This window comes from Mastomys coucha, unplaced genomic scaffold (assembly GCF_008632895.1).
Source record: "Mastomys coucha isolate ucsf_1 unplaced genomic scaffold, UCSF_Mcou_1 pScaffold21, whole genome shotgun sequence".
Lineage (NCBI taxonomy): Eukaryota > Metazoa > Chordata > Mammalia > Rodentia > Muridae > Mastomys > Mastomys coucha.
Genome location: NW_022196904.1, coordinates 128828514 through 128850993, shown reverse-complemented (window position 1 = coordinate 128850993; position 22480 = coordinate 128828514). Strand labels below are relative to the sequence as shown.

Genomic DNA, 22480 nt, shown 5'->3' with positions numbered 1-22480 from the left:
TATGGTGTGTGGTATATATTGTATGGAGTGAGGGTGATATGGTGGTGTACATGTGGTATAGTGTTTGGTATATACATATGATGTAGAATGTGTTGGATATATTGTGTGTGTATATATATGTATATGCATATATATGCATATATATACATATATATGCATATATAGGGTGTGCATATATACATATATATACACACATGTATATATATATATATACACACACACTGTATGTGGAGGTGCAATATATATATACACACATATATGTGTACACACATACATATGTGTGTATATATATGCATGTATATATATGTGTGTATATATATATGTATGGAGAGAGAGAGAGAGGGAGGGAGAGAAAGAGAGAGAGAGAGTGAGTTTGGTGTATGATCTATACCTGGTATGGTATAGAAGTGTGGTATGGGTGGTGTGTTAGTTACAATTTGTTATGTGTGGTTCAATATATGTGTTACATGATATGTGTATGGTTGTGTATTATGCTATGGTATGCATGAAATGTTGTATGTAGTATGATGTTGTGTGCACAATGTGGTGTATTGTATATGGTATGAGAGTATGTGGTACAGTGTGGTGTGATATGGCATTATTTTTGTATGGCACAGATCTTGGCATGTATAGTATGTGTATGGTATGGTCTATGTGAGGTATGGTGTGCTATGATATGTATGGTACATGATGTGGTATGCATATATGATATTGTACGCATGTGGCATGTGTGGTATGTTCTGAAGTTTTGTGGCAATTTCTGTTTTTTCCTTTCTCTTTGGTTATTTGTTTTATTTTGTTTTCTTCTTGTTTTTGACTGATACTAATGAGGACCAAGGAGGAGGAACACATCCATTTCCTCCAACAGGTGCGGTTTGTTTGTTTAAGATGGAGGAATACGTCAGTCCCCTCCAACAGGTGCTGTTTGTTTGTTTCACTTAAGGAGACAGAGAAAACACTGCCTCTGCACCAGTGGCCATCAAATGACTTCCAGACTGGAGGGACGGCACCTGAAATCCAGTTCCTCCCAGGTTGGTAGCCGAGGGGCAGCGGGAAAGAAGAGCTCTGGGAGCCTGAGCACCCCATAGTTCATATCCTGTGTCCTCACACAAGGCACCTTCATTGAGACTGTGCCAATGAGCATGTCTGCTTCTCACTTGATGTTTTCCCTTAAGCTCCTATGAAAGCCTTTTCTGTACAAAGAACACCCAGCCTGGGTCCTCCATCCTACCAAAGTGGAGAGCTTTCACCTAAGACCCCGGTTATGCTGATAGAAGTGTCTTGTCTTCCCCTTGATCATGTTTCTACCACTGAAAAAACGTGGAAGTGCATGCCTCCGCAAAGCAGGGACAGGAAGACACCACTCTGATGTCAGAACAACAGAGATTTCGATTTTTTAAAAAAGAATACATTTTCTTCTCATGATAAGATTCCCTGTCAATCAAGAGCTCTGTGTGTATTTGGCCTGCAGAATAGATTAGCGGACCTTGCCTTGAGCATGTTAGTCTATTCATGGGTAAAACTGATTTAAAATTAAGAACAAATGCATGGCCATATGTAAGTAAAAAGCATACTGAGCCTCCAGAGTTTCGAATATTGACAGACATTAAAAGAAAAACAATACAGATAGCATAGTGAGAGGCAGGCCTCTCTCAGACTCCAAAGGATGTGGTGGCCAGTTGAGTCAGCTTGTTAAGCATGGAGCCAGACAGAAGCTGGAAGTCAAACTGTGCTCACCCCTGGAAACCATTATTGGGTAAGTCAGGAAGTCCATGGCTTCAAAAATTCCCACTCTTGGTACTGGAGGAGTAACTCAGCTGTCAAGAACACTTGATGTCTTCCAGAGAAGCCAGGTTCTATTTCCAGCACTCACACAGTTGTTGACAACCATCTGTAACTCCATTTCCAGGGGTATCTGAAACCCTCTTCTGGCTTCCATAGGCATGGTCACACATGTAGTATACAGAGAATAAATCTTTAAAACCAAACCAAAACAAAACAAACAAGCAAACAAAAACCTCATACATAAAAAAAAAAAAAAAAAAAAAAAAGAAAAGAAAAACTCCCACTCTAGGCCCGATGTGGTATCACACACCTTTGATCCCAGCACTTAGGGAATAGAAGCAAAAACAGAGTCAGAGGCCAGCCGGTCTACACAGTTCCAGGACAGGCAGAGCTACATAGTGAAACTTTTTCTCAAATACACAAACAGCAACAACAAACCACCTGTCATTCCAGATGAAAAGCATCAAAAGGTAAAATCAGGCAAGTAGAAATTCTGTAAAAGGAGGCACACTTTCAAACAGACCAATAAATAAATAAGTAAATAAATAAATAAATAAATAAATAAATAAATAAATAATGCAACTGATGAGAAAGGCAGAAAATGAAGGAGTATCAATGTGGGAAATCCTCACGTCTGGTGTGGGGAAGAGCTAGAGCTAGTCAGCTGAGAACGGCCCTCTGGCTCAGGGCTCGGCTCTCCCAAGCCTTGCTCCCTTTCCCTGGCATGCACCCCCAGGCCTGGACCTGAGCCTCTGTATGTAAGGACAGTACTGAAAAGAAGTCTACTGTCCCTGCTGCTGGATGGCAGCAAGGTTTGACAAGCAGGATTTCTGTCCTAAATCTTACCCTTTGGTGAAACACTGCAATGGACCTGGTATTCCTCAGTGCATCAAATGAGGAGCTAAGAAAAAAAAAAGTGGAGGCTAGTCTAGAATTATGGGTGAGCATGCACAGAGCACCCCCCTCCATTCCAGTGAGCTGACAGGTTCAGATGATAAACTCAAATACTAAAGGAGCTGTGAGGTCCCTAAGTACCCGAAGTTGGCCAGTTCTTCAAGCCTATCTTAGAGTATCTTGTGGCAAGAGCTATGGGCCTGTTCAGTCCTTGACCAACATCCACTGTGATAGGACAGTCAGCATGAGAACAGCAGCAAAAAGAAAATCACAACCTCTGCTAACCATGGCTAGCAAGATTTACCTTTGTGCTCAGTGCCAGGGTTGGCCCTGGAGATAGGTGACAAGTTTGGTGGCAAGGCCTGCAGCCTTCTTCAGTGTTACTGGGATGAGCAAAGGGAAGAATGGATTTCTATTTCCTCATGGTCTTGTTGTTTATTTTTAGATTAAAAGAAATGTAACAGGCTTTCTAAGAAGAGAGGGCTCATGGGAGATTGGAGACTCCAATCTGGCCCCCTGACCCTCAGACCCTGTTCTAGGCAATCAAGAGACTCCACGGGAGTTGGAGATCTTCAAACCCAGTGTACAAAGAGTGGTGGTGACCAGGAGGGGCACTTGGAGCTGGTTCCCTCAGACAGAAGAGTACCCAAGCCATGGTGGGCTGTGGGCAGGGGCCACACTGATGTACCACCAGCCCTACAAGGCAACTTATGATGCCTATGTATGAATGGAAGATAATGACACGGTTGTGAGGGAGTAAGGGGTGCGGAGTCAGAGGGTACCAAGTCAGTTGGAAAGGAGCTGGCTGCCTGGCCCCCTTGAGATAGCATCTCTTCTTTACCCTAGGGGCTGAGGACGACCTCACACTCCGTGTTGCGCTCTATACTCTGCTCTTCAACAGCTATGCTGACCGTAATGACTGGGAGATGGGTCTTAAGGTGCTGGATGAGGCTGTGCAAGTGCTGCCTAGGACGGCCCACCGCCTGTGAGTGCCTTTGACCTGAGCATCCCGGGGTGATATCCATACTGGTTCAGTTGGGCTTCCCTGCTACCCCTTTCCACCAAAGGACTTCCCTGCCAATGGGAACGTAGGCAATAGCCATTCTATATGTCATGTGTATGCTCAGTGTTTTAGCATCCCAGCTTCGACCCATCCTTTCCTGTTCTTCAGCTTGATTTTCAAACATATGGTCATTGTGAAGGCCAAACTTGGGCAGAACTTCACCATGGAAATTCAGAAGTTCAAGGACGAGAAGGAAGGCTATTTGGCAAGCATGTGGTACCGCCTGGCCCAGAACTCGAGAACCGTCTGTGGAGAGTTGAGCTGCTATCAAAACGCCATCCAGGCACTGCAGGTCTGTGTGGTGTCCATGCTGGTGAGGGTGGGTGGGTTTGTGTCTTAGTTAAAGAGATAATCATATGAAAGGCCTAAGAATAGGGGTCTTCGTGGGTCAGCTCAGAGGATGTCACTGTGTAGTAAGCCCTGGTTGAGGCTGGAGACTCCCTTCTGCTGATTTGCCCTTTCGTCACCACTGGAGAGTGTGAGGAGAAGCTCAAGGTAAATGTCTGGGCTCTCTGGAGCCTGTGGTTGCAGAGCAAGCAGGGATCTGCATGCAACAGGCTGGAACAATTAACTCTTGTTGTTCCTACTACCCAAAGGCCAAAACCGACCTTCCATTCCATGCACTTGGGTGGGAAGGGCTCTGGTTTCTGGCATGATGACAGTGGTTGTTGTGAGTGAGGCCCAAAGGGGGCTCCCTGAAGTCCTGCGCGTGGGACCAGCAGTGGCCTGGGCCTCTGAATGGAAAGGTCTGAACTGTCAGGAGTCACCTTGGAAGGCTGGTCTGTCTCACAAGCCATAAGCACATCCCTGCTTGTGAGGTGCCACATGCTTCAAGGACCAGGGCAGCTCTCGGCAAAGGTGCCAGGCTCATTCGGGGCATGGGCTGTGGCTGCAGAGACCTGATGCTAGTGTATGTGATTAAATGGAGTCCATGGATTTTGCTCTGGTAGACCAACTAATGGTCATTCTCAGTTTTGCTGCTGGGTTTTAGGGTCAGGCAGTAAGTCACTTCCTGCCTTGCAGGGACCCCTGCTCAGCATCCTTTTTCTTGACAGAGGCTTGGAGTTGTATTAGGAAATGCGGGGCCAGTGGGACAGGTAGGATGTACTTGCAGAGGACCTAGGGGACTTTACCAAACTCCTGTTTTTCTTCCATACCTCTGTCCACAGACAAGAGTCCTCAGGGAGTCTTGCTGGACACCTACACTATTCAAGTCTTGGTGTTATAGCCTCCCCATGCTAATTCATGGCATGTTGACCTGATTAGTGTCATACTTCACGATGCTTTTCTGTTTTGTCCCAAAGAAGCCAGAGAACAACTGGCAGAAGGTAGACTACATCGTGGAGTTCAGTGAGTGGATGTATTATAAGCAGTTTCCTCTGGAAGACGTGGTTGACTACCTGGATTGGGCAATCGAGATTCTGCTCTCCATGAAACCCACTGAAGATTCCCCTGAGCCCAAGAAGGAAGGTGAGGGTGACCGTGATAGCTTCCCCTGACCTACTATACTGTAGACCCTACATGGCCCTACAGCAGGACATAGTAGGACTGTTGCTAGGCCACCAATGTCCTCTGATGCAGACATACATTCATTTTGGCTTACAGTGCTTAGGGATAGAGAAAGGGACAGAGTGGACAGTGCCAGCACTTGTGTGCCTGCTCAGCATTTCACCTGTGCAGATGAACATAGTTCATAGTTTGTCTAGCGAGGAAGAAATGAGAGCAGGTCAGCCTCTGGCCCACCATTCTGATTGGTGTGGGGGCTTCAGAACACCAGCTTGGCACTGAATGGGTACCGGGTCCAAGACTGTCAGCCATTCGCTTCCCAGAAAATGGGCCTCCTTGACTCCCGGACTCAGAGAGAAAGTCTGGGACACGGGAAAGATGGCGTGTCCCTGTCCCAACTCCAGCCTGGGGCAAGCAGCAGCACGTTACTAGGTGCAACATGATGGGCAGGGGGCTGGGTCAGTGTTGTAGGTCAGGAGAGGAGCTATCCCTGGTCCTGCAGGAGCCTAATTCAGTCCATGGTCCCAGACTCACACCCACCATGCTGTACAGGGCAAGCCTCCTCTGCCCACTCTCCCACAGAGAGTACAGTGCCTTCAAATCTGGAGACAGTCTCCTTGGACCAGTTTCGAAGTGTGAGGCAGTTGGAGGCCCTGGCCCGTGTGCACATCCTGAGGGCCTTGATGGCATCCCCAAGCGCCTCCTCCTATGAAGATGACTGCTTGATGGCCTACAGCTTCTTCAAGCACATCTTGCAGGTAAGGCAAGGCTGGAGGTACGGTGCTAAGCCATGAAGATCCCTACCAATCCCGTCAGCCAACCCCTGGGAGCAGACTCTGAAGGGCTTGTTGCTGCTGCCTCCATTGGGAAATTACAGTAGCATTTTCTTTTCAAAGAAGTCAGAGCCTTACCAGGTCCTCTGTACAAAGCCTTTGGAAAGCATGCAATGTTTTCCTGCATCACTCACCCCTTTCCCTACACTGAAAGGCCTGTTGGCATCTCGCTGGGCCCTGCCACACTCAACGTTCTTGAGGCTCCTTGAAGAGAACGCTCCCTAGACCCACCCTACCCACCACAAAAGCCTGTAGTGACTGACTGGGCTTGCTCCATGCTGTGGGAGCTCCCAGGTTTATCTCTGGCTGAGCAGCACCCTCAGACCTAAGAGCTCTCTCCAATTAGATACAGAATGTGGGGAAATACAGACTCTGTTTTTAATGCTCCCAATTTATAATTCCCCCACACACCAGATTTCCTTGACGGAAGGAGTAAAACTAATGATGGAAGGAGTAAAACTAATTCCAGAAAAGAATTTACAAATAGCTACTTCACAATTGTTATTGACCAAAAAGGAGAAGGAGAAGGAGAAGGAAAAAGAGAAGGTCAAGGACACGAAGCAGGTGAGTGGTCCTTGTGGGGTTCTCCTCGCTGGAGGCAGGAGGTGGACAGTAACAGTCATGGAGCCTGAACCCCAGCTTCACCACATTCACATTGTGAAGGCAGTCTTAGGGTCTCCCCAATCTTACCTTTTGTAAGGCATGCTATCCCCACGCCCAGGGCCACAGCCTCCAAACTATGTCCTCTCCATGTTGGGCTACAGAGGCATCCATCTTGGGACTCCACCATTTCCTTTCTTCTTTCACAGATTTCAGCCCCAGCTTCCAACAAGCCACCTGATGACATCCCCACCAGCATAGGAGAGTGGGCTTCCTACTCTTGCTCTGAGGATCTGCTGTGTGTGTTCAAGCAAGACAAGAGTGACTACACGATTAACTCATCAAGTTTCCAGAAGCCCGTGAGTAGATCGGAGCAGCCAGCCGGGTCTCTGCCACAGGGCTGGCAAGCTCAACCTCACTGCCTTAAAGCTACAGCTGGCATTTCCCTTGCAGATGTCACCAAAGAGGGACCCAGGAGACGGGTAGGAGTTTCATAGTGGGTGTGAGAAGGGAGCAGCTTTCCACCTTTAGCATCCACAGCTACTAAGCCCCCTGCCCCTCTTCTCCATATCCTCTTTCTTCCAAACAGCTGCCAGTGTCTTTAAGAAGCCCCCCTCTCACTGCATACATACCCAGGTACCCATGCTCAGACTTGGTACTGCTGCTGCCTGCTAGCAGAGCCCTGGTGAACATGTCTTCTCAAATTAGGCAGCCATGATCACAAGAATCACCACGGTATCAGTAGAAACTTGGTCCCTCTGGCTGCTTTGTGACACCCCACCACTACCACCAAGACTACCCAGTCCTCTCTAGCAAGCCCAGCTCTTGTAGATACACACTTTGGCTATACCCTGGGCAAAGCCTCAATCTGGTCACAGAGCAGAGTCCCTTTTGACACAAAGTCACATGCAAAAGTTCCATGTATTAGGACCCCATATCCTTGGGAGGCCATAGTTCTCTCCACTTTCTTCTGCCTGGTTGGGGCTTCACGAGATTGGAATTGTTTGGCATATTTCTCCTGGTCAGTAGGTTGATGGTATTCACCCATGTTGTTTGGGGATGGCTATGTTAGACCCTTTGAATGCTGCAACATCTACGCCAGTAATCAGGCCTTGGTGTGCTCGTGCACTCACCTGCTAATGGACATAACTATCCATGAACACTGGTGTCCACATTCCTGGACCATGATGCAGGAAACTTTCCAATGATGGTGAACATTGCCAGTTGGCAAATTGAATCCCAGGGATGCTGTGCTGGCTTCCATCCCTGTCTCTGGTGAGAAGAGCTTCTGCTGTCCACATCCTTGCCATCCAGTACTGGTATGCATGTGATGGCATCTCCCACACTAGGTGCCCTGTTAGCATGTCCTCTGCCAGCACACCACCATAATTTAGCACATTTTCTGGTTTTCTTAAGGAATTGAAGGAACGCACAGGCCTGTTCTGAGAGGGACACTCTGCCAGTTCTGTAAACAGTTGGTCACTTTGTGAACCCTTTCCTCCTATAGAAATGTTAACCTTAGTGTTCTGAAAATTAGGAATCTTTTCCTCTGTGACCGGTGCTTCCCGGTGTCCTTTTCTGAGGTTCTTAGATAGTACTCAACAGTATTCCCCCACAAGGTACAAATATTCTCCACCTGTACAGACTAGCCAGATTTAGATCTCGTGTATCTCACATGATCCAGGGATACAGGAGTCAGGAGCCACCAAACCTTGACACTAATCCTGGGCAGTGTGCCCACGGACCAGGCCATCATCTCCTGTGCTTTTCTATGTCCTGTTTGCTATCCAAGTACCAGTAACTCATGACCAATATAGCCCATCTAGTGTCTCCAGCATCCTATACACCAAGCCCAACACCACTGGAGGTATTAGCTGTTTTTTTTCTAGACACCCAGTTGTATGCATACACAAAGATCATCAGTTTTAATTAGAAAAATCAAATGGAACATGCAATTAATGAATTGATGGCCGTGTCTCTTTTGTGGATCTTTAACTAACCTCTGGTGCTGACAACTAAAGCAAAATTTGCAACGATGGATAGGGAAGACAGCATTCCACAAACACGTTAAAGACCTGCTGAGTGCCGAGCACTGTGCCAGGCAGAGCTGGGTGTATTGGTTAACTTTTCTTGCCACTATGACCAAAATGCTTGAGAAAAGCAACTTAAAGGAGAAAGCATTTATTTTGGCTCACAGTTTGAGGGTGTGGTCTATCCTGGTGGGGAAGTCAGGGCAGCAGGAACTTGAGACAGCTCTTCACAATCCAGCGACATACAGGAAGCAAAGAGCAATGAACGGTCATGCCAACCTAGTCTTCTCTTCATAATGCAGTTCAGGACCCCAGTCCACATTTAGTGTGGGTTTTCTCACCTCAATTCACCTAGTCAGGTTAACCCTTTACAAAAGAAACCCAGAGTCTCTAAGCTAATCTAGATACTCTCTCATAAGCAATGCTCAGAGATGTATCTCTTAGGCGATTCTAGGTCGTATCAAGTTGACAGTCACTATTAACCATCATTCTAGGGGACTAGAGTGGAACCCCTACCTGTGACCACACACGTTTGCTATGTGTTTACACAGACGTACAGTTTGTACTACATAGACCATTTGGCCAAAGCCCTGCAGAAGATGTACCTTCATGAGCTCAGCATCCCAATCCTGCAGCTGGGTGTGCTCATTGCAGATGCTGTGGTGGAGAGCAAGAGCCTTGCGGACCTCTACCACTTGCGGTTGGTATACCTCCTTTCCCTGCAGTGATGAACGTAACAGTTATGTCTATAACAGTATAAAAACAAACAGCATCTCAGATATTAATTTTGTATCTGATTGTGTAAATAGTAAATGCCTAAGACACCTAGACATTGGAGTGGTTACCTTCCCCACCCCTTTTGACTTTTCGAGATAGGGTTTCTCTGTGTAGCCCTGGCTATCCTGGAACTCATTCTGTAGACCAGGCTGGCTCAAACTCAGAAATCTGCCTGCCTCTGCCTTCCAAGTGCTGGGATTTGGAATGGTATCTTTGTTGTAAAGTTTTACCTGATCCTTAGAGGATTCCTTGTTTTAAGGAGATAAACACTGATGTATTTAAGGACCAAGGGACGTTGTACTTCCCACCAAGGGTCTAGAAGGAGAAATGGAGGAGAGAGCAGTAAAGAGGACAGGGTGACAGGGCTCTCTCTGGGGAGGAGGAACACACGATAATGCTTTAGTGTGTTTGTGTTACTATGTCCAAATGAAGTGCTTTAAACAAAACCTCAGTTGAGTTTCCCTCTGGAAGCTATGGCAGGGTTTGGCAGAGCCCAGCAGGGCACCTGACTATCACCTCTGATGGAGCCCCAAAATGTATGCATAATGCATAAAACATGTGAGTGAATATCAGAGAAAATTATCACCTGAAGTTTTATAGAACCCCCGAGCAGGTTTAGCTTAAAAAAAAAAAAATACTGCAGCACTGAAGCGCATATTTTTAGTTTAGCTGCTCTGATCAAGCACAATAAATCCAGCACTGCCTTCTTTGGACAGCATCCTCTGAGACAGTGCCGTCTCCTTTCCCACTCTCCACCCCCAACCCTTCAGACTTTTACAGGTATGCTCTGATCTGAGGTTGCACTATGCAGCAACTCATCATGAAGAGGTGATTGGACAGGCATACTTCGGGGACATGGAGCAGGCCAGGTGTGTGCAGCACTTGCGCCTGGGTGTGGGATCCTCTCCCCTTCCAGCAAGGTACAATGCAGGGGTTGTAAAGGACAGCTCTGAGGAAACCCTAGGTTGGCTGTCTCTCCTCTCGGTTTCAGGACCATTGTGGTACCTGGACATGCCTGGGAGCAATCTCTGTGGAGCTACATCTGGGAGGGCAGTATATAGAGAAACGTGTGGGTCTCCTACACGGATCTCATGACAGGTTTGGGGACTGCTGAGCTGGTGGGTGCTTCAACGGAGAAAAGAAGGGTAATGGGTCAAGATAGGGAAAGGCTGTCTTTCCTTAGTTCCAGCCTCCTCCCACAGCATGTCAGGAGTGACACTGCTGAGGAGGGAGGCACCTGTTTGGTTCCAGGTTCTTGGGTTGCTCTGAAGCACTTGTGGTTGACTGATAGTAGGCTGTCCAACAGTTAAATTAGCCAACCACAGTTTCTGTAGCAATCCTTTTCAGACCTAGAGGCTACCTAAGAATACATAAGAATGCATGCATAGTCAACACATAAGAATGCATGCATAGTCCTAGTATTGTTCATTTCTGCAATGTGATTCCCTCCCCCCTTGATATATAAATTATATGACCTTTGTGCAAACTTTAGAAAACAAGTAATGACAAGAGAATGACTGTCACTGTGGGCCCCACCCCTTCATGGTAAGCCCCTCTGGGATTTTTCCATTGCACACCTGGTCAGTTATGAACATGCAAGTCTGCCACACGCACTTGTTTCATTCTGCAGCCTTTGGCAACAAGTATCTGTCTACAAAACTCATTTTCATGCTGTTAGCACAGCCATTTATCTGTGCATCCCTGGACTGGCTGTGAGAGTATTTGTTGAGTCCTCCCTGCCCTCAGATGGATTCCAGAAATGCAGTTGCTGAGGCTGGGAGAACTTCCTGCCTCTTCCTGATCTTTGGTTTACTCAGAGCACCTGCTATGCAGTATGGGTGGCACTGCAAGTGGGTGGCACTGCAGGTGGGTAGCTCTGCAGGTGGGTGGCTCTGCAGGTGGGGGCTTGGCAGATGGGTGGAACTGTAGGTGGGTGGCAGCCCTACAGGTGGGTGGCACTGCAGGTAGGTTCAGGAGGAAGAAGGATGACTCAGACTGACAAGAAGTATTTGTGCCAACCATGTCGGATGCACTGTGGTGCACTGGCCCACTTCTCAACTCTGGATGTGGTATGGTGGGTGACTCGGGTCTGGGATAGGTAGTGAGGGAGGAGGAGAACCCATGGGTAGAGGAGCCACCCTACTGCTCTATAGGAAACCCTGCATACTAAGCAGTTTTACCTTTCTGGAGAGGTTGCCAGAGGCAGGTCTGCTCTACATAAATTAAGCTCGAGAAGCTCATTAAACTACATATCAGATTGTCAGACAGTTGCCGAGAGAACAGGCTGCAGGGTTTGGTTCTGCGAACCAGACTGCTACCCAGCTAGGGACTGCTTTAGTTTTTTGTAGACATGTGTGAATCATGGCTTCTCCTGGCTGGGTTAACTTATATTGCTTTGACTATAAGTGAGACTGCCCATTGTTATCAGCCACTGCAAGTCTTCTGTTACATGATGCTATTTTACTTCCACTAGCTGCAGAAAAGAGATTGCATTTAAAAAAGAGAAGAACAAGGAACCTGAGGTAGAAGACACCGTGCCAACCCTGCATGAGCAGCTGACTTCATCCCATTCTGCAGAGGTGAAGCCACTGATAGCGCAAGATAAGGTAGGCTGACACTGCCCCAAGGGACCCATAGCCCAGAGGCGGCACTGACTTAGCCTGGTACTGCCAGGTGGGATCCATATAGCCTAGAGGTGGCATTGACTTAGCCTGGTACTGCCAGGTGGGATCCATATAGCCTAGAGGTGGCATTGACTTAGCCTAGCACTGCCACGGTGGAATCTATGACCCAGAGGAGATGCTGACCTAGCATGGCTCTGCCACAGCAGGACCTGAAACCCAGAGCTGGCATTGACTTGGCTTTCGTGTAGAATTGCCCCAAGAGTCAGCAAGCCACAGTGGATTTGTGAAGTGCTTACTGTGTACACTTACATATGGGAGACTCAGAGACCAGCTCATGTTTGTCCCTCCCCAACCCCTGGATTTCCTCAGGGGAGGCAAAAAGTATATGTAAAACAAGTCACCTGGGGTCTGAGCAGCAACTTAAAGACTCGGCTGGCTAGAAATGAGTGTAACTGGTGAGTGTTTACCAGTGCTTCAGGGTCTGGGCTCAGGCAAGGGGTACTAAAAGGAGAGACTGTCATGGAGCAGACTACATCTAAGAGAGTCTGGCTGGACTCCTGAAGCCCCTGCCGTTTCCTCACCAACTGGATGTCCCCTTCAGTCTGTGAACAGGGGAGATAGTAGCCATCACAGAGAACCTTGGTTCCTGTGATGTGCCAGCTCTGTTTGTGAGCCCATTAAAGTCAGCACTTGGGGTGTGGTGGAACATATTGGACCCATTTATTAATGGGACCTGAACTCTGAACAGCCAAGGGTCAGTCCTGCACTTTGCTCAGCTTCGAGGACCCAGTGAGCCATCCACAATGGAGGTGGGGCGCACTGCTGGGCACACTGGGAAAGGAGAGAAAAGCACAGCTGTACACAAAGGCAGGGCTGCCAGCCTCACAACGCTTCCCAGCTCAGTTCAGAGGGGACACTGGCCTGCCAAGTGCTATAATCAGGAGTAGGAGAGTCAAGGAGTAAATAAGGAGAGACAGGGGTCCCAAAGGCTTGGGCTATGTGATAAGTTAGACCAGCAGAGGCCGAAGGCATTCTGGGGACATCCCTGTGGCCGTGGACCCCGTGGGACACACACTGGGCACAAAGCATCTTAGGGTCATTGTGTCTCACAGATTTTGAAGATAAACAAAGAGGCTGGCAAGGGCCTAGATGGGACATCCTACCCCCAGCTGTGGGTGCTCAAAGGGGAGGTCCTGCTGGAGCTGGAGCTGCACCAACCAGCCCGGCTGCTCCTGTCTGAGGCCCAACAGGCTTTCCAGGTAAGGCGGCTCACCTATTTCCACTGAAGCCATCTTGACCTGGGTCTGACCTCTTCAGATGTATCCTTATTCCTCATCTGAGGACTTCAGGGGCATCTATGGCTTCTCAGAGTCTCCACTGAGTTCCCTCCAAAAGACTTGAGTTAGCATCCCTCCACAGAGCACTGCTCAGAGCCCAGCTCTCTATAGACTCGGGAGCATTGGCTGCTCTTCTCTGAGTAGCTGCCTACTAGAGGAACTAGCACCCAGACCTGGAACCCTGGTGCCCACTCCCTCCCTAAATTGGCCCTTTGTGTCTCAACCCTAGAATTTCCAAACTATATCTGGCAGGGCTTTGCTATCCTGCACTGTGCTCCCAGTGGACAGCTGACTTTGGACAGTATGGATGGAAGAAGCTGTTTGTGTTGTCTGCTCTAGTGAAGCTGTTCTCCCAAGTTCCAATTTCCATAGTTTCACCAAGTTCTAAGTCTTTAGAATTGCCTTCAGTGGGTCGATGAGGCCACAGTCCTGACCCAACCAGCCTGTGGCTCATTCTGAGCCATTCAAGGAAAAGACAGAGATCCAGCAATGGTTGGGAAATCAGTGACACCAGAAAGCTGTGAGCCCAGGCTCTGGCCCATACCGTGAGAGCAGGGACTCAGGTACCCAAGAGGGGACAGGTTCGTAAGTAGTAGGGTTGGGACAGAGATGTACAGGTGCTGGGGTGCAGCTGTGTAGATGTCAGGGATGAGACAAAGGTGTGTGTGCCAGAGATGAGACGAGTGTATTGAAGAGGGAAGAGAAGTGCAGGCTTCAAAGAAGGGACAGGGAAGACAGCAGGGAAGGAAAAGATGTAGAGGAATAGGGAGGGAATGAGTATGGAGGCAAAGTGAGCAGAGAGAAACCCAGCACAGGCTGGCTACTGTGACTCCCAGGGCACAGTTCCCACTCCTGAGGACTCCACTCCCATGTAGTAGCCATAGCCACCTGAATGGAGCTAACCGCCCATCTTCCCATCATGTACCATGCATCCCTCTTTTTAGGAGCTAGGTGATACCTGTTCAGAAGCACAGTCCCTGTTGCTTCTAGCAGAGTTGGCCAACAAGGAAAAGAACCATATGCAGGCTATGCTCATGGTTGAGAGGGCCCAGCAGCTAGGCGGAGCCGAGGAGTTCTGGTACGATTCAACCCTGACTCTGGCTGAGGCGATCTTATCCTCCGACGAAGATGAAAAAGAAATCTCAGTGAGTTGGGGTAGCCAGTGGACAACATGGGGTGCATGTCAGGGGCGAGGAGGGGTATGTGCTGAAGTCTGACCAGTGACATGGTAACATATGATCACCACACCCAGGTTTGCAGCCTGTTTCAGAAACTCATAGATACTTTCAGGGCCCTCCAGAACGAAAGGCCGAACCGAGTCTCCCTGCTGGAAGTCCTCATCATGGAGCTAGAGGCCAGGTAATGGTGACAGGTGCACCAAATCTGTGGCCACTTCTACCACACATTCTCTCTCATGCTACACATGTCAAACCCAGGAAGGCTGAGAGCCACCAGGACCATGAGTTCATTCCCTGCTCTGTGTGGCTCACATGGCTCTGTGTCCCCGCAGGGCCCTCTAGGGATCAGACCTTCCTTCCACTATGTGCCTCGGAGGAGCTGTGGGGTTCCTTCCAGCCAGCCCAAGTTTCCACAGTACCTTTCCTGTGACTCCTGTAGTCTCTGAGCTTTGCCCCCTTGTGGGGGGGGCTGTCAGGGATCCCCTCTTTTTCCACATACATCACTCACAGACTTCAAGGCCCTTTTTCAGAGATCTTCGGAGCTCACTGACCACAGATGCAGGGACCCCTGCCTTGCCCCCATTTCTGTTTCCTCTCTGGAAAATGCTGTGAGCACTGTATCTCATCAGTTGGTCCTAACTTGAGTCTCTTTTCAGTAGTGGTTTTCCATGGTCAAATCTGATACCTGGGTGGGGCTGTTAGATTGTAACTTCATTGATCCAGGGCCCGTGGCTGCATTATGTCCATCTTGGTGTGGGTGGTGTTGGTACTTGATTCAATGTCCCTGGGTGAGCCCTGGGCAGAAGGAGGGTCACTGTGGCCTTGGGCTTTTAAATCTGTTGGGCAAAGCTTCAAGCCCAGAATCCTGAGGACACACTTGCCTAGCAGGTGTGTGAAACTTCAAATCCAATTTGCCTGCAACCTGACTAGCAAAGAACATGACGACTACCCATTTCTGCTGAAAGAACTAGAAGATCATCTATTGGAAGTTGAAGAAAACTTTATATTTGGTGGCTACCACAAAAATTATGTTGACTTAAAACTAGAGCATGCGAAGATAAAGAGGTAAGGGTGTCACTACACGCTCTACCCACGCCACCGGCGCTGCCAGAGGTCCGCCTTCTGAGGAGGATCCACTTCTTTTTATTGGATATTTTATTTATTTACAATTCAAATGTTTTCCCCTTTCCCAGTTTCCCCACTGGAAACTCCCATCCCACTCTCCCTCCCCCTGTTTCTATGAAGGTGCCCCACCTACCTACCCGCTCACTCCCGCCTCTCCACCCTGACATTCCCCTACACTGGGACATCAAGCCTTCCCAGTACCAAGGGCCTCTTCTCCCATTGATTCCCCATAAGGCCATCCTCTGCTACATATGCGGTTGGAGCCATGTGTACACTCTTTGGTTGGTGGTTTAGTTCGGGTGGTGGTGGGGGTCTGATTGGTTGATATTGTTGTTCTTCCAATGGGGTTACAAACCCCTGTAGCTCCTTCAGTCCTTTCTCTAACCCCTCCATTGAGGACCCGTGCTCAGTCCAATGGTTGGCTGTGAGCATCCACCTCTGTATTTGTCAGGCTCTGGCAAAGCCTCTCAGGAGACAGCTATTTCAGGCTCCTGTCGGCAAGCACTTCTCTGCATCCGCAATAGTGTCTGGGTTTGTTGACTGTATATGGGATGGATCCCCAGGTGGGGCAGTCTCTGGATGGCCTTTCCTTTAGTCTCTGCTCCACATTTTGTCTCTGTATCTCCTCCCATGAGTATTTTGTTCTCCCTTCTAAAAAGGACGGAAGCACCCACACTTTGGTCTTCCTTCTTCTTGAGCTTCATGTGGTCTGTGAGTTGTATCTTGGGTATTCTGAGCTTCTGAGCTAAGATCCACTTATCAGAAAGTGCATACCATGTGTGTTCTTTTGTGACTGGGTTACTTCACTCAGGATGATACTTTCTAGTTCTACTCACTTGCCTAAGAGTTTCATGAATCATTGTTTTTAATAGCTGAGTAGTACTCCATTGTGTAGATGTACCACATTTTCTGTGTGCATTCCTCTGTTGAAGGACATCTTTCCAGCTTCTGTCTATTATCAGTATGGCTGCTATGAACATAGTGGAGCATGTGTTCTTGTTATATGTTGGAGCATCTTTTGAGTATATATGCCCAGGAGTGATATAGCTGGGTCCTCAGGTAGTACATTGTCCAATTTTCTGAGGAACCTACAGACTGATTTCCAGAGTGGTTGTACCACCTTGAGCTCTCCAGCTAGCCTCTGCTCTGCCTCTGCCTCAGATATGGCTAAACCCAGATCCTTTCCCAACTCCCTCCCTGCTAACCATCACTGGCATCCTGCAGGATCCCCAGCATATGTTCCTGCTGCCACTACAGCTGTGCATCCCAGTGACATGCAGCTCTCCTCCCACTCCAGCCCCCTAATGCTCCTCTTGCCCCAGACACCCACAAGCCTTTTACACATGATGCCTTTAGGAGTGATCAGCCAACACCCAAGTCACACCCATTACCACAGGTGTGCTGTAGCAGCCACCTTGAAGGCAGGAAAATAGATAACTGAATCAGCAGGTGGAAACTGGGACGTTGCTTCATCAGACACCTTTTGGGCAGAGATCCCTTATAAATGAAATTTTGCACTGTACACACCGTGCCATTCTAATGGTCCTGTATCTTGTTCTAAAATGTATCTAGAGTGCTGGGGAGATGGCTCAGTTGGTAAGTCACTTGCTTGCAAGTTCAAGGACTTGAGTTCAATCCCCAAGCCCCATGCAAAGAAGCCAGGTATTATGAAGTACATGTGTAATGCTGGCACTGGAGACACAGAGACAAGTGGATCTTTAGGGATTGCTGGCTAGACAGTCTAGCTTAATTGGTGGGTTCTAGGCTGACCAGTTGAGAGATTCTGTCTCCAAAGAAAAGTGGCAAAGATCTGAGGAACAGTGCCTGGGTTGATCTTTGACCTCCATATGTACATAAGTGTACCTGTGCACATAAATGAACAACTCTACAAGCACATTGAAAATGAATAAAATGCATTGAAAATACCTTCATGTGTAAAACATTTAACTGCAAAAAATTTAAGTACTGATAAAATGTATAGCATAATTTTGTGAAAATTATGTATTCTATATTAATCAACGTAACATGTACTGGTATAACATATTATTTAGCTTTTGAACCTTTGTTCTAAACCCTACTTTTATTTTGTATAAAGGTTATGTGCTCAAATGGAAAAAGATGAGGAGCAGAAGACTGCCTACTATCTGAAAATGTACTCATTGTCTCAGGAAGCTATAGATGGGGAAGAAGAACTATTTCACAGAATCCAGGCAATGCTGTCCCTTCAAGATGTAAGTTTGGGCCTGCACACCCCAGTCATTCTGTATACAGGACATCACTGCCTGACAGATCTGATTTTGAAACAAAACCAACCAGACACAATGTGGCACACATGTAATCCTTGGCACTTGGAGAGCTAGGCAGGAGTATGCAGAGTTCCAGGCCATCCTAGGCTACCCAGTGAGACCAAATCCTATAAAACCACACACACACACACACACACACACACACACACACACACACCGTGTGTCTCTATATATTTTCATACACATACAAATCCATATACATTTTCACAAAACCCATATGAAGAAGAGCTGGGAACACAGTTCAGTCGAGAAAGTTGTATATGTTCTCTGGGTCTAAGGTCTGTTTCCCACCTTGGAACTCAGCACCCTCCTGCCAAACCTGCCAAGAAGCTGGAAATACTCTTGTATAGAAGAGAAGTTCATCTTTTACCCCTAGAGCCTTTGAATCCATATAACAGTCCACTGGCCTTCACATGAATGGTCTCACATATTTATACTTAGCATGCACATACATACATACAGACAGACAGGCATGCATACATACATACATACATACATACACACACACACATATGTGCACACACAAAGCACCTGATATACTTAGGAGCTACGATAGAATTACAGTAACTAGACTCATACACCCACACAAAACATTGTTTTAAAAGAAAGCAGACAAATTACACAAAACAAGGGTTTTCCAAATGCAATACATCAACCATGCCAGTTAGTGATCTCCAAGCTTAAGTTCTAGCTGGCTGTGGCTGCAGAGATGGAGCCAGATTAGAGTCAAGATGAAGACCTGTGTCAAGGATATCGGGTCCTGAAAACCTAGGGAGAAGGAGGCAAGATGGATCCCCAGAAAGAAGAGTGCTGCTCACAAATGTCTAGAGGAAATCCCAGAGTACCCATCTAAAGACTGGTCACCTGTTCATGACAGAAGGAAGCTGCCCAATGATGGGGAACAATCTGGAAGGATTACAAGAAGTCCACTGGTGCTGATTGGCAGTCATGGGGTGGTGGAGAGAAGGCTCCAAGACTTGAAGGGGATGAGCAGAGTGCACAGAGGGCCTGATCTCAAAATCTGAAGTGAGCCCAACTATGTGATGCTGACAAGAAAGCCATGACCACCATAAAGACAAAGACAGAATTAAAGTAGAATGCTGAAAACAATATCTCCTACTAATAGTGATCAAAAGATAGCGAGTCTGGGGGTGTTAGCTTCAAGCCATTAGGATTCCTAGCAAACATTGCCAGGAATGATGATACTCATCTCAGAGTGTATCCTAGCCAAGCAAGAAGAAAGGTAATCTAAATGCAAAATTAAGAGAGTTCTGAAATACTCAAGAAACAAACATTGATCTTAAAAAAATTGTTAAATTGCCTGGCAGTGGTGGCATACACTTGGGAGGCAGAGGCAGGTGATTTCTGAGTTCGAGGTTATCCTGGTCTACAGAGTGAGTTCCAGGACAGCCAGGGCTATACATAGAAACCCTGTCTCAAAAACAAAAAAAAACAAAAAAACAACCAAAAAATTGCTAAATCTACTGGAGCCAGCAATTTTAGTCTCCCTCTTTAATTATTAGTAGAGCACAAAATCAGCAAAGAACCAGAAGGATAAAATAATGTCAACCAATATGACGGAATAGACATTTTTTAAAATGCTTCATTCAGCAACAATGGGATAACACTCACCAAATGTAGACTGTCTTCTGACATAGACCATACTCTGAACCATAAGACAAGTCTCAATAAATTTGATCATACAGAGGTTATATTAGTTCCCCAGATGCAATTATATTGGACATCAAAACCAGGAAGCAGAGTAGAAAAGTCCACAGACACAGAAAACAGACAAGTGGCTTCTGGGGGACAAGGTGAGGAGCAAGGAATGGCTGGCATCTGGGTTTCCTTGAAGCATGACAATAGCATTTGGGAGCTGAACCAACCCTGACTGCATCACACTACAGACTCAGCATGTGCTGCCGAACTTTGTATGCTTTAATTTTCTTAGATTTATTTATTTTATTTTATGTGTATGAGTGCTTTGCCTTCTAAGTCTGTGTGTGCGCTATGTGCATGCCTGGTCTCCATGTAGATCAAAAGGGATGTGAGATCCCTTGGAACTGGAGTCACAGCTGGTTGTGAGCCACCCCGTTGGTGCTGGGAGTCACCTGGGTCCTCTGCACGAGCAGCCAGTACTCTCAATCACTGGGCCACTCCTCCAGGTCTCATACTTCAGATGTGTTAACTATGTTATGTTGTTTTTACTCCAAATTAAGAAAGAAAACATTGTGTGTATGGAAAACCACAAATATTTGGAATGTAAGCAGAACACAGCCACAGAAGCCAAAGATAAATCATTGTGAAATGAAGGGAGGAAAGAACATCGAGAAGGTTAAGATGTTGCCAACTGGTGCTCAGGGGGAAGTCTGGTGCACTAAATACCTGAATAATAATAAAAATGATAATAGGCCAGAAATCAATGGGCTCAGCCTTTTCCTTAAAAACAAAGAACAAACTGAATCCAAAATAAGTAGTAGAAGAGGAATTAAAGATGGAGTAAAAACAAAAATCAATGAAATAAATTCACCCTCTCATTCAAAACAACCTCCAAACCAAACAAAATTCAGTTTCCAAAATTTTGGGCATCAGACAGCAGTCTCTGAGCTTAATTCAAGCTGCCACAGCTCCTTAAAGAAGAAAGTCACTAAAGCCAAAGCAGGTTGTTTAAGCTAGATCAGCTGGTAAACTGAGTCAGATTGACCAGACAGGTCTGTAAAGGATGTTAGTGCCAAATACTAGAGATGAGTGATCCACCCCTGCCATGGATTCACCCTATATTCAAAGGATAGTGAGAGACGTGTGAATTTTACAAGTTAGGTGAAATAGATCCTCACCTGTAATGCCCGTTCAGGGAGAAATCGCTCTGTGGCACTCTGAAGAAGAGAAGGTGACTTTGTGATCGAATACTTTACCACAAAGCCTACCAAATAATTTTTTTTTAAAATAACACTTCCAAGAAGGTTATTTTTGAAAGTTAAAAGGGAGGAAATAAATGCTAATTTTTCAATGAGACCGGAATAACTTGAAAATAAGATAAGACAGGGTGTGGTCATATACACCTTCAATCTCAGAATTCAGGATAAAGAAGCAAAAGGATCTCTGTTAGTTCCAGGCTAACTAGGTCTATATGGTGAGCTCCAAGACAGCCAGGGCTACATAGACCCCGTCTCAAGAAAAGAAAGAAAGAAAAAGGTTAAAGACATTATAAACAAACATTGTTGCACATGAACACAGCTAACATGACACTATGCTTACTGGTGGAAGACTTCTAGATTCTCCCCTACCTAAAGGCCAAGACAGTGCCATCTTACCACGTTTATTCAGAATCATTTGGGACATTCTAGCCAATGCAATAAGCAAGAAAATAAATTAAAAGCATCTGGACTGATGAAGCAAGCAAGGAAAATTCTTTTTTATAGATAGCATGATTATGTAGAAAATCATGTAATATCCCAAAATAAAAACTACAAGCAAGCCAAATTAAAGTGAATGAGCAAGTGTAGTTGAATTGCAGGATTATATAGTATATACTCATATTTCTATACAAAGAACAATTAATTACATATTAAAATTAAAATGGTATCGTTTGTGACTCTTAAAAATGAAATTTGACCGCCAAAATATAAATGTTTATAGTTCCAGGACAATAAAACATTGCCAAGAGTAATGAAAAAAATAATACATGAAAACAAAAATCTCTACTATTAATGCCAGTTCTTCCATCATACTAAACCATCATACAGGCTTTTTAATAGATGCCAACAATATTTTAAAATATGGAAGGTCTAAAATAGCCAAGACAATTTTGAAAAAGAAGACTAAAGTTAGAAGCCCAATGGTGCCTGACCTTAAATCCTATTAAAGAGCTACAGCAGTCAAGACAGCTTGTGGTTAGTTGGAAAGTGGACAGACAGACCAATGGGACAAACCTGGTAATCCAGAAATAAAGAGATGCACAGAGTCTTCAACAGAGGCACAACTCCATGGACAAAGGACAGACTTTAGATGGTGTTAGAACAACAAAAAACATCTCAGACTAAGATAGAAAACAACCCCATATGAATCCAAAACCTAATGCAATCAATACAAGGATAGCTTGGTAAATAGGTCTTCTCTCTCTCTCTCTCTCTCTCTCTCTCTCTCTCTCTCTCTCTCTCTCTCTCTCTCTCTCTCTCTCGGTTTTTCGAGACAGGGTTTCTCTGTGTAGCCTTGGCTGTCCTGGAACTCACTTGGTAGACCAGACTGGCCTCGAACTCAGAAATCTGCCTGCCTCTGCCTCCCAAGTACTGGGATTAAAGGCAAATAGGTCTTCTGTGCCACCCTCCAAGCAGAACCATTGTTCATTGAAACTGCTGGTGAATGACTTTATGGATAAACCATCTTAATACCTACACCATTTCTTAAATGAATGTAACCTGT

At 46.4% G+C, this 22480-nt stretch overlaps 1 protein-coding gene across 7 annotated transcripts in view; it reads left to right on the top strand.

Moving 5' to 3' along the window:
- Cfap46 (cilia and flagella associated protein 46) overlaps positions 1–22480 on the top strand; it is an 83668-nt gene that overhangs the window by 38390 nt on the left and 22798 nt on the right. For 6 of the 7 annotated variants that reach the window (XM_031388703.1, XM_031388700.1, XM_031388702.1 and 3 more), the window contains 15 exons: positions 944–1031; positions 3526–3664; positions 3851–4034; positions 5047–5212; positions 5801–6006; positions 6496–6645; positions 6891–7040; positions 9263–9411; positions 10259–10357; positions 11962–12094; positions 13225–13371; positions 14394–14594; positions 14702–14808; positions 15516–15692; positions 17848–17983. In XM_031388703.1, the coding sequence (XP_031244563.1) occupies positions 944–1031; positions 3526–3664; positions 3851–4034; positions 5047–5212; positions 5801–6006; positions 6496–6645; positions 6891–7040; positions 9263–9411; positions 10259–10357; positions 11962–12094; positions 13225–13371; positions 14394–14594; positions 14702–14808; positions 15516–15692; positions 17848–17983 (2232 nt within the window). The remainder of the gene's footprint in view (positions 1–943; positions 1032–3525; positions 3665–3850; positions 4035–5046; positions 5213–5800; positions 6007–6495; positions 6646–6890; positions 7041–9262; positions 9412–10258; positions 10358–11961; positions 12095–13224; positions 13372–14393; positions 14595–14701; positions 14809–15515; positions 15693–17847; positions 17984–22480) is intronic. The other variant, XM_031388701.1, reaches the window with a different exon arrangement.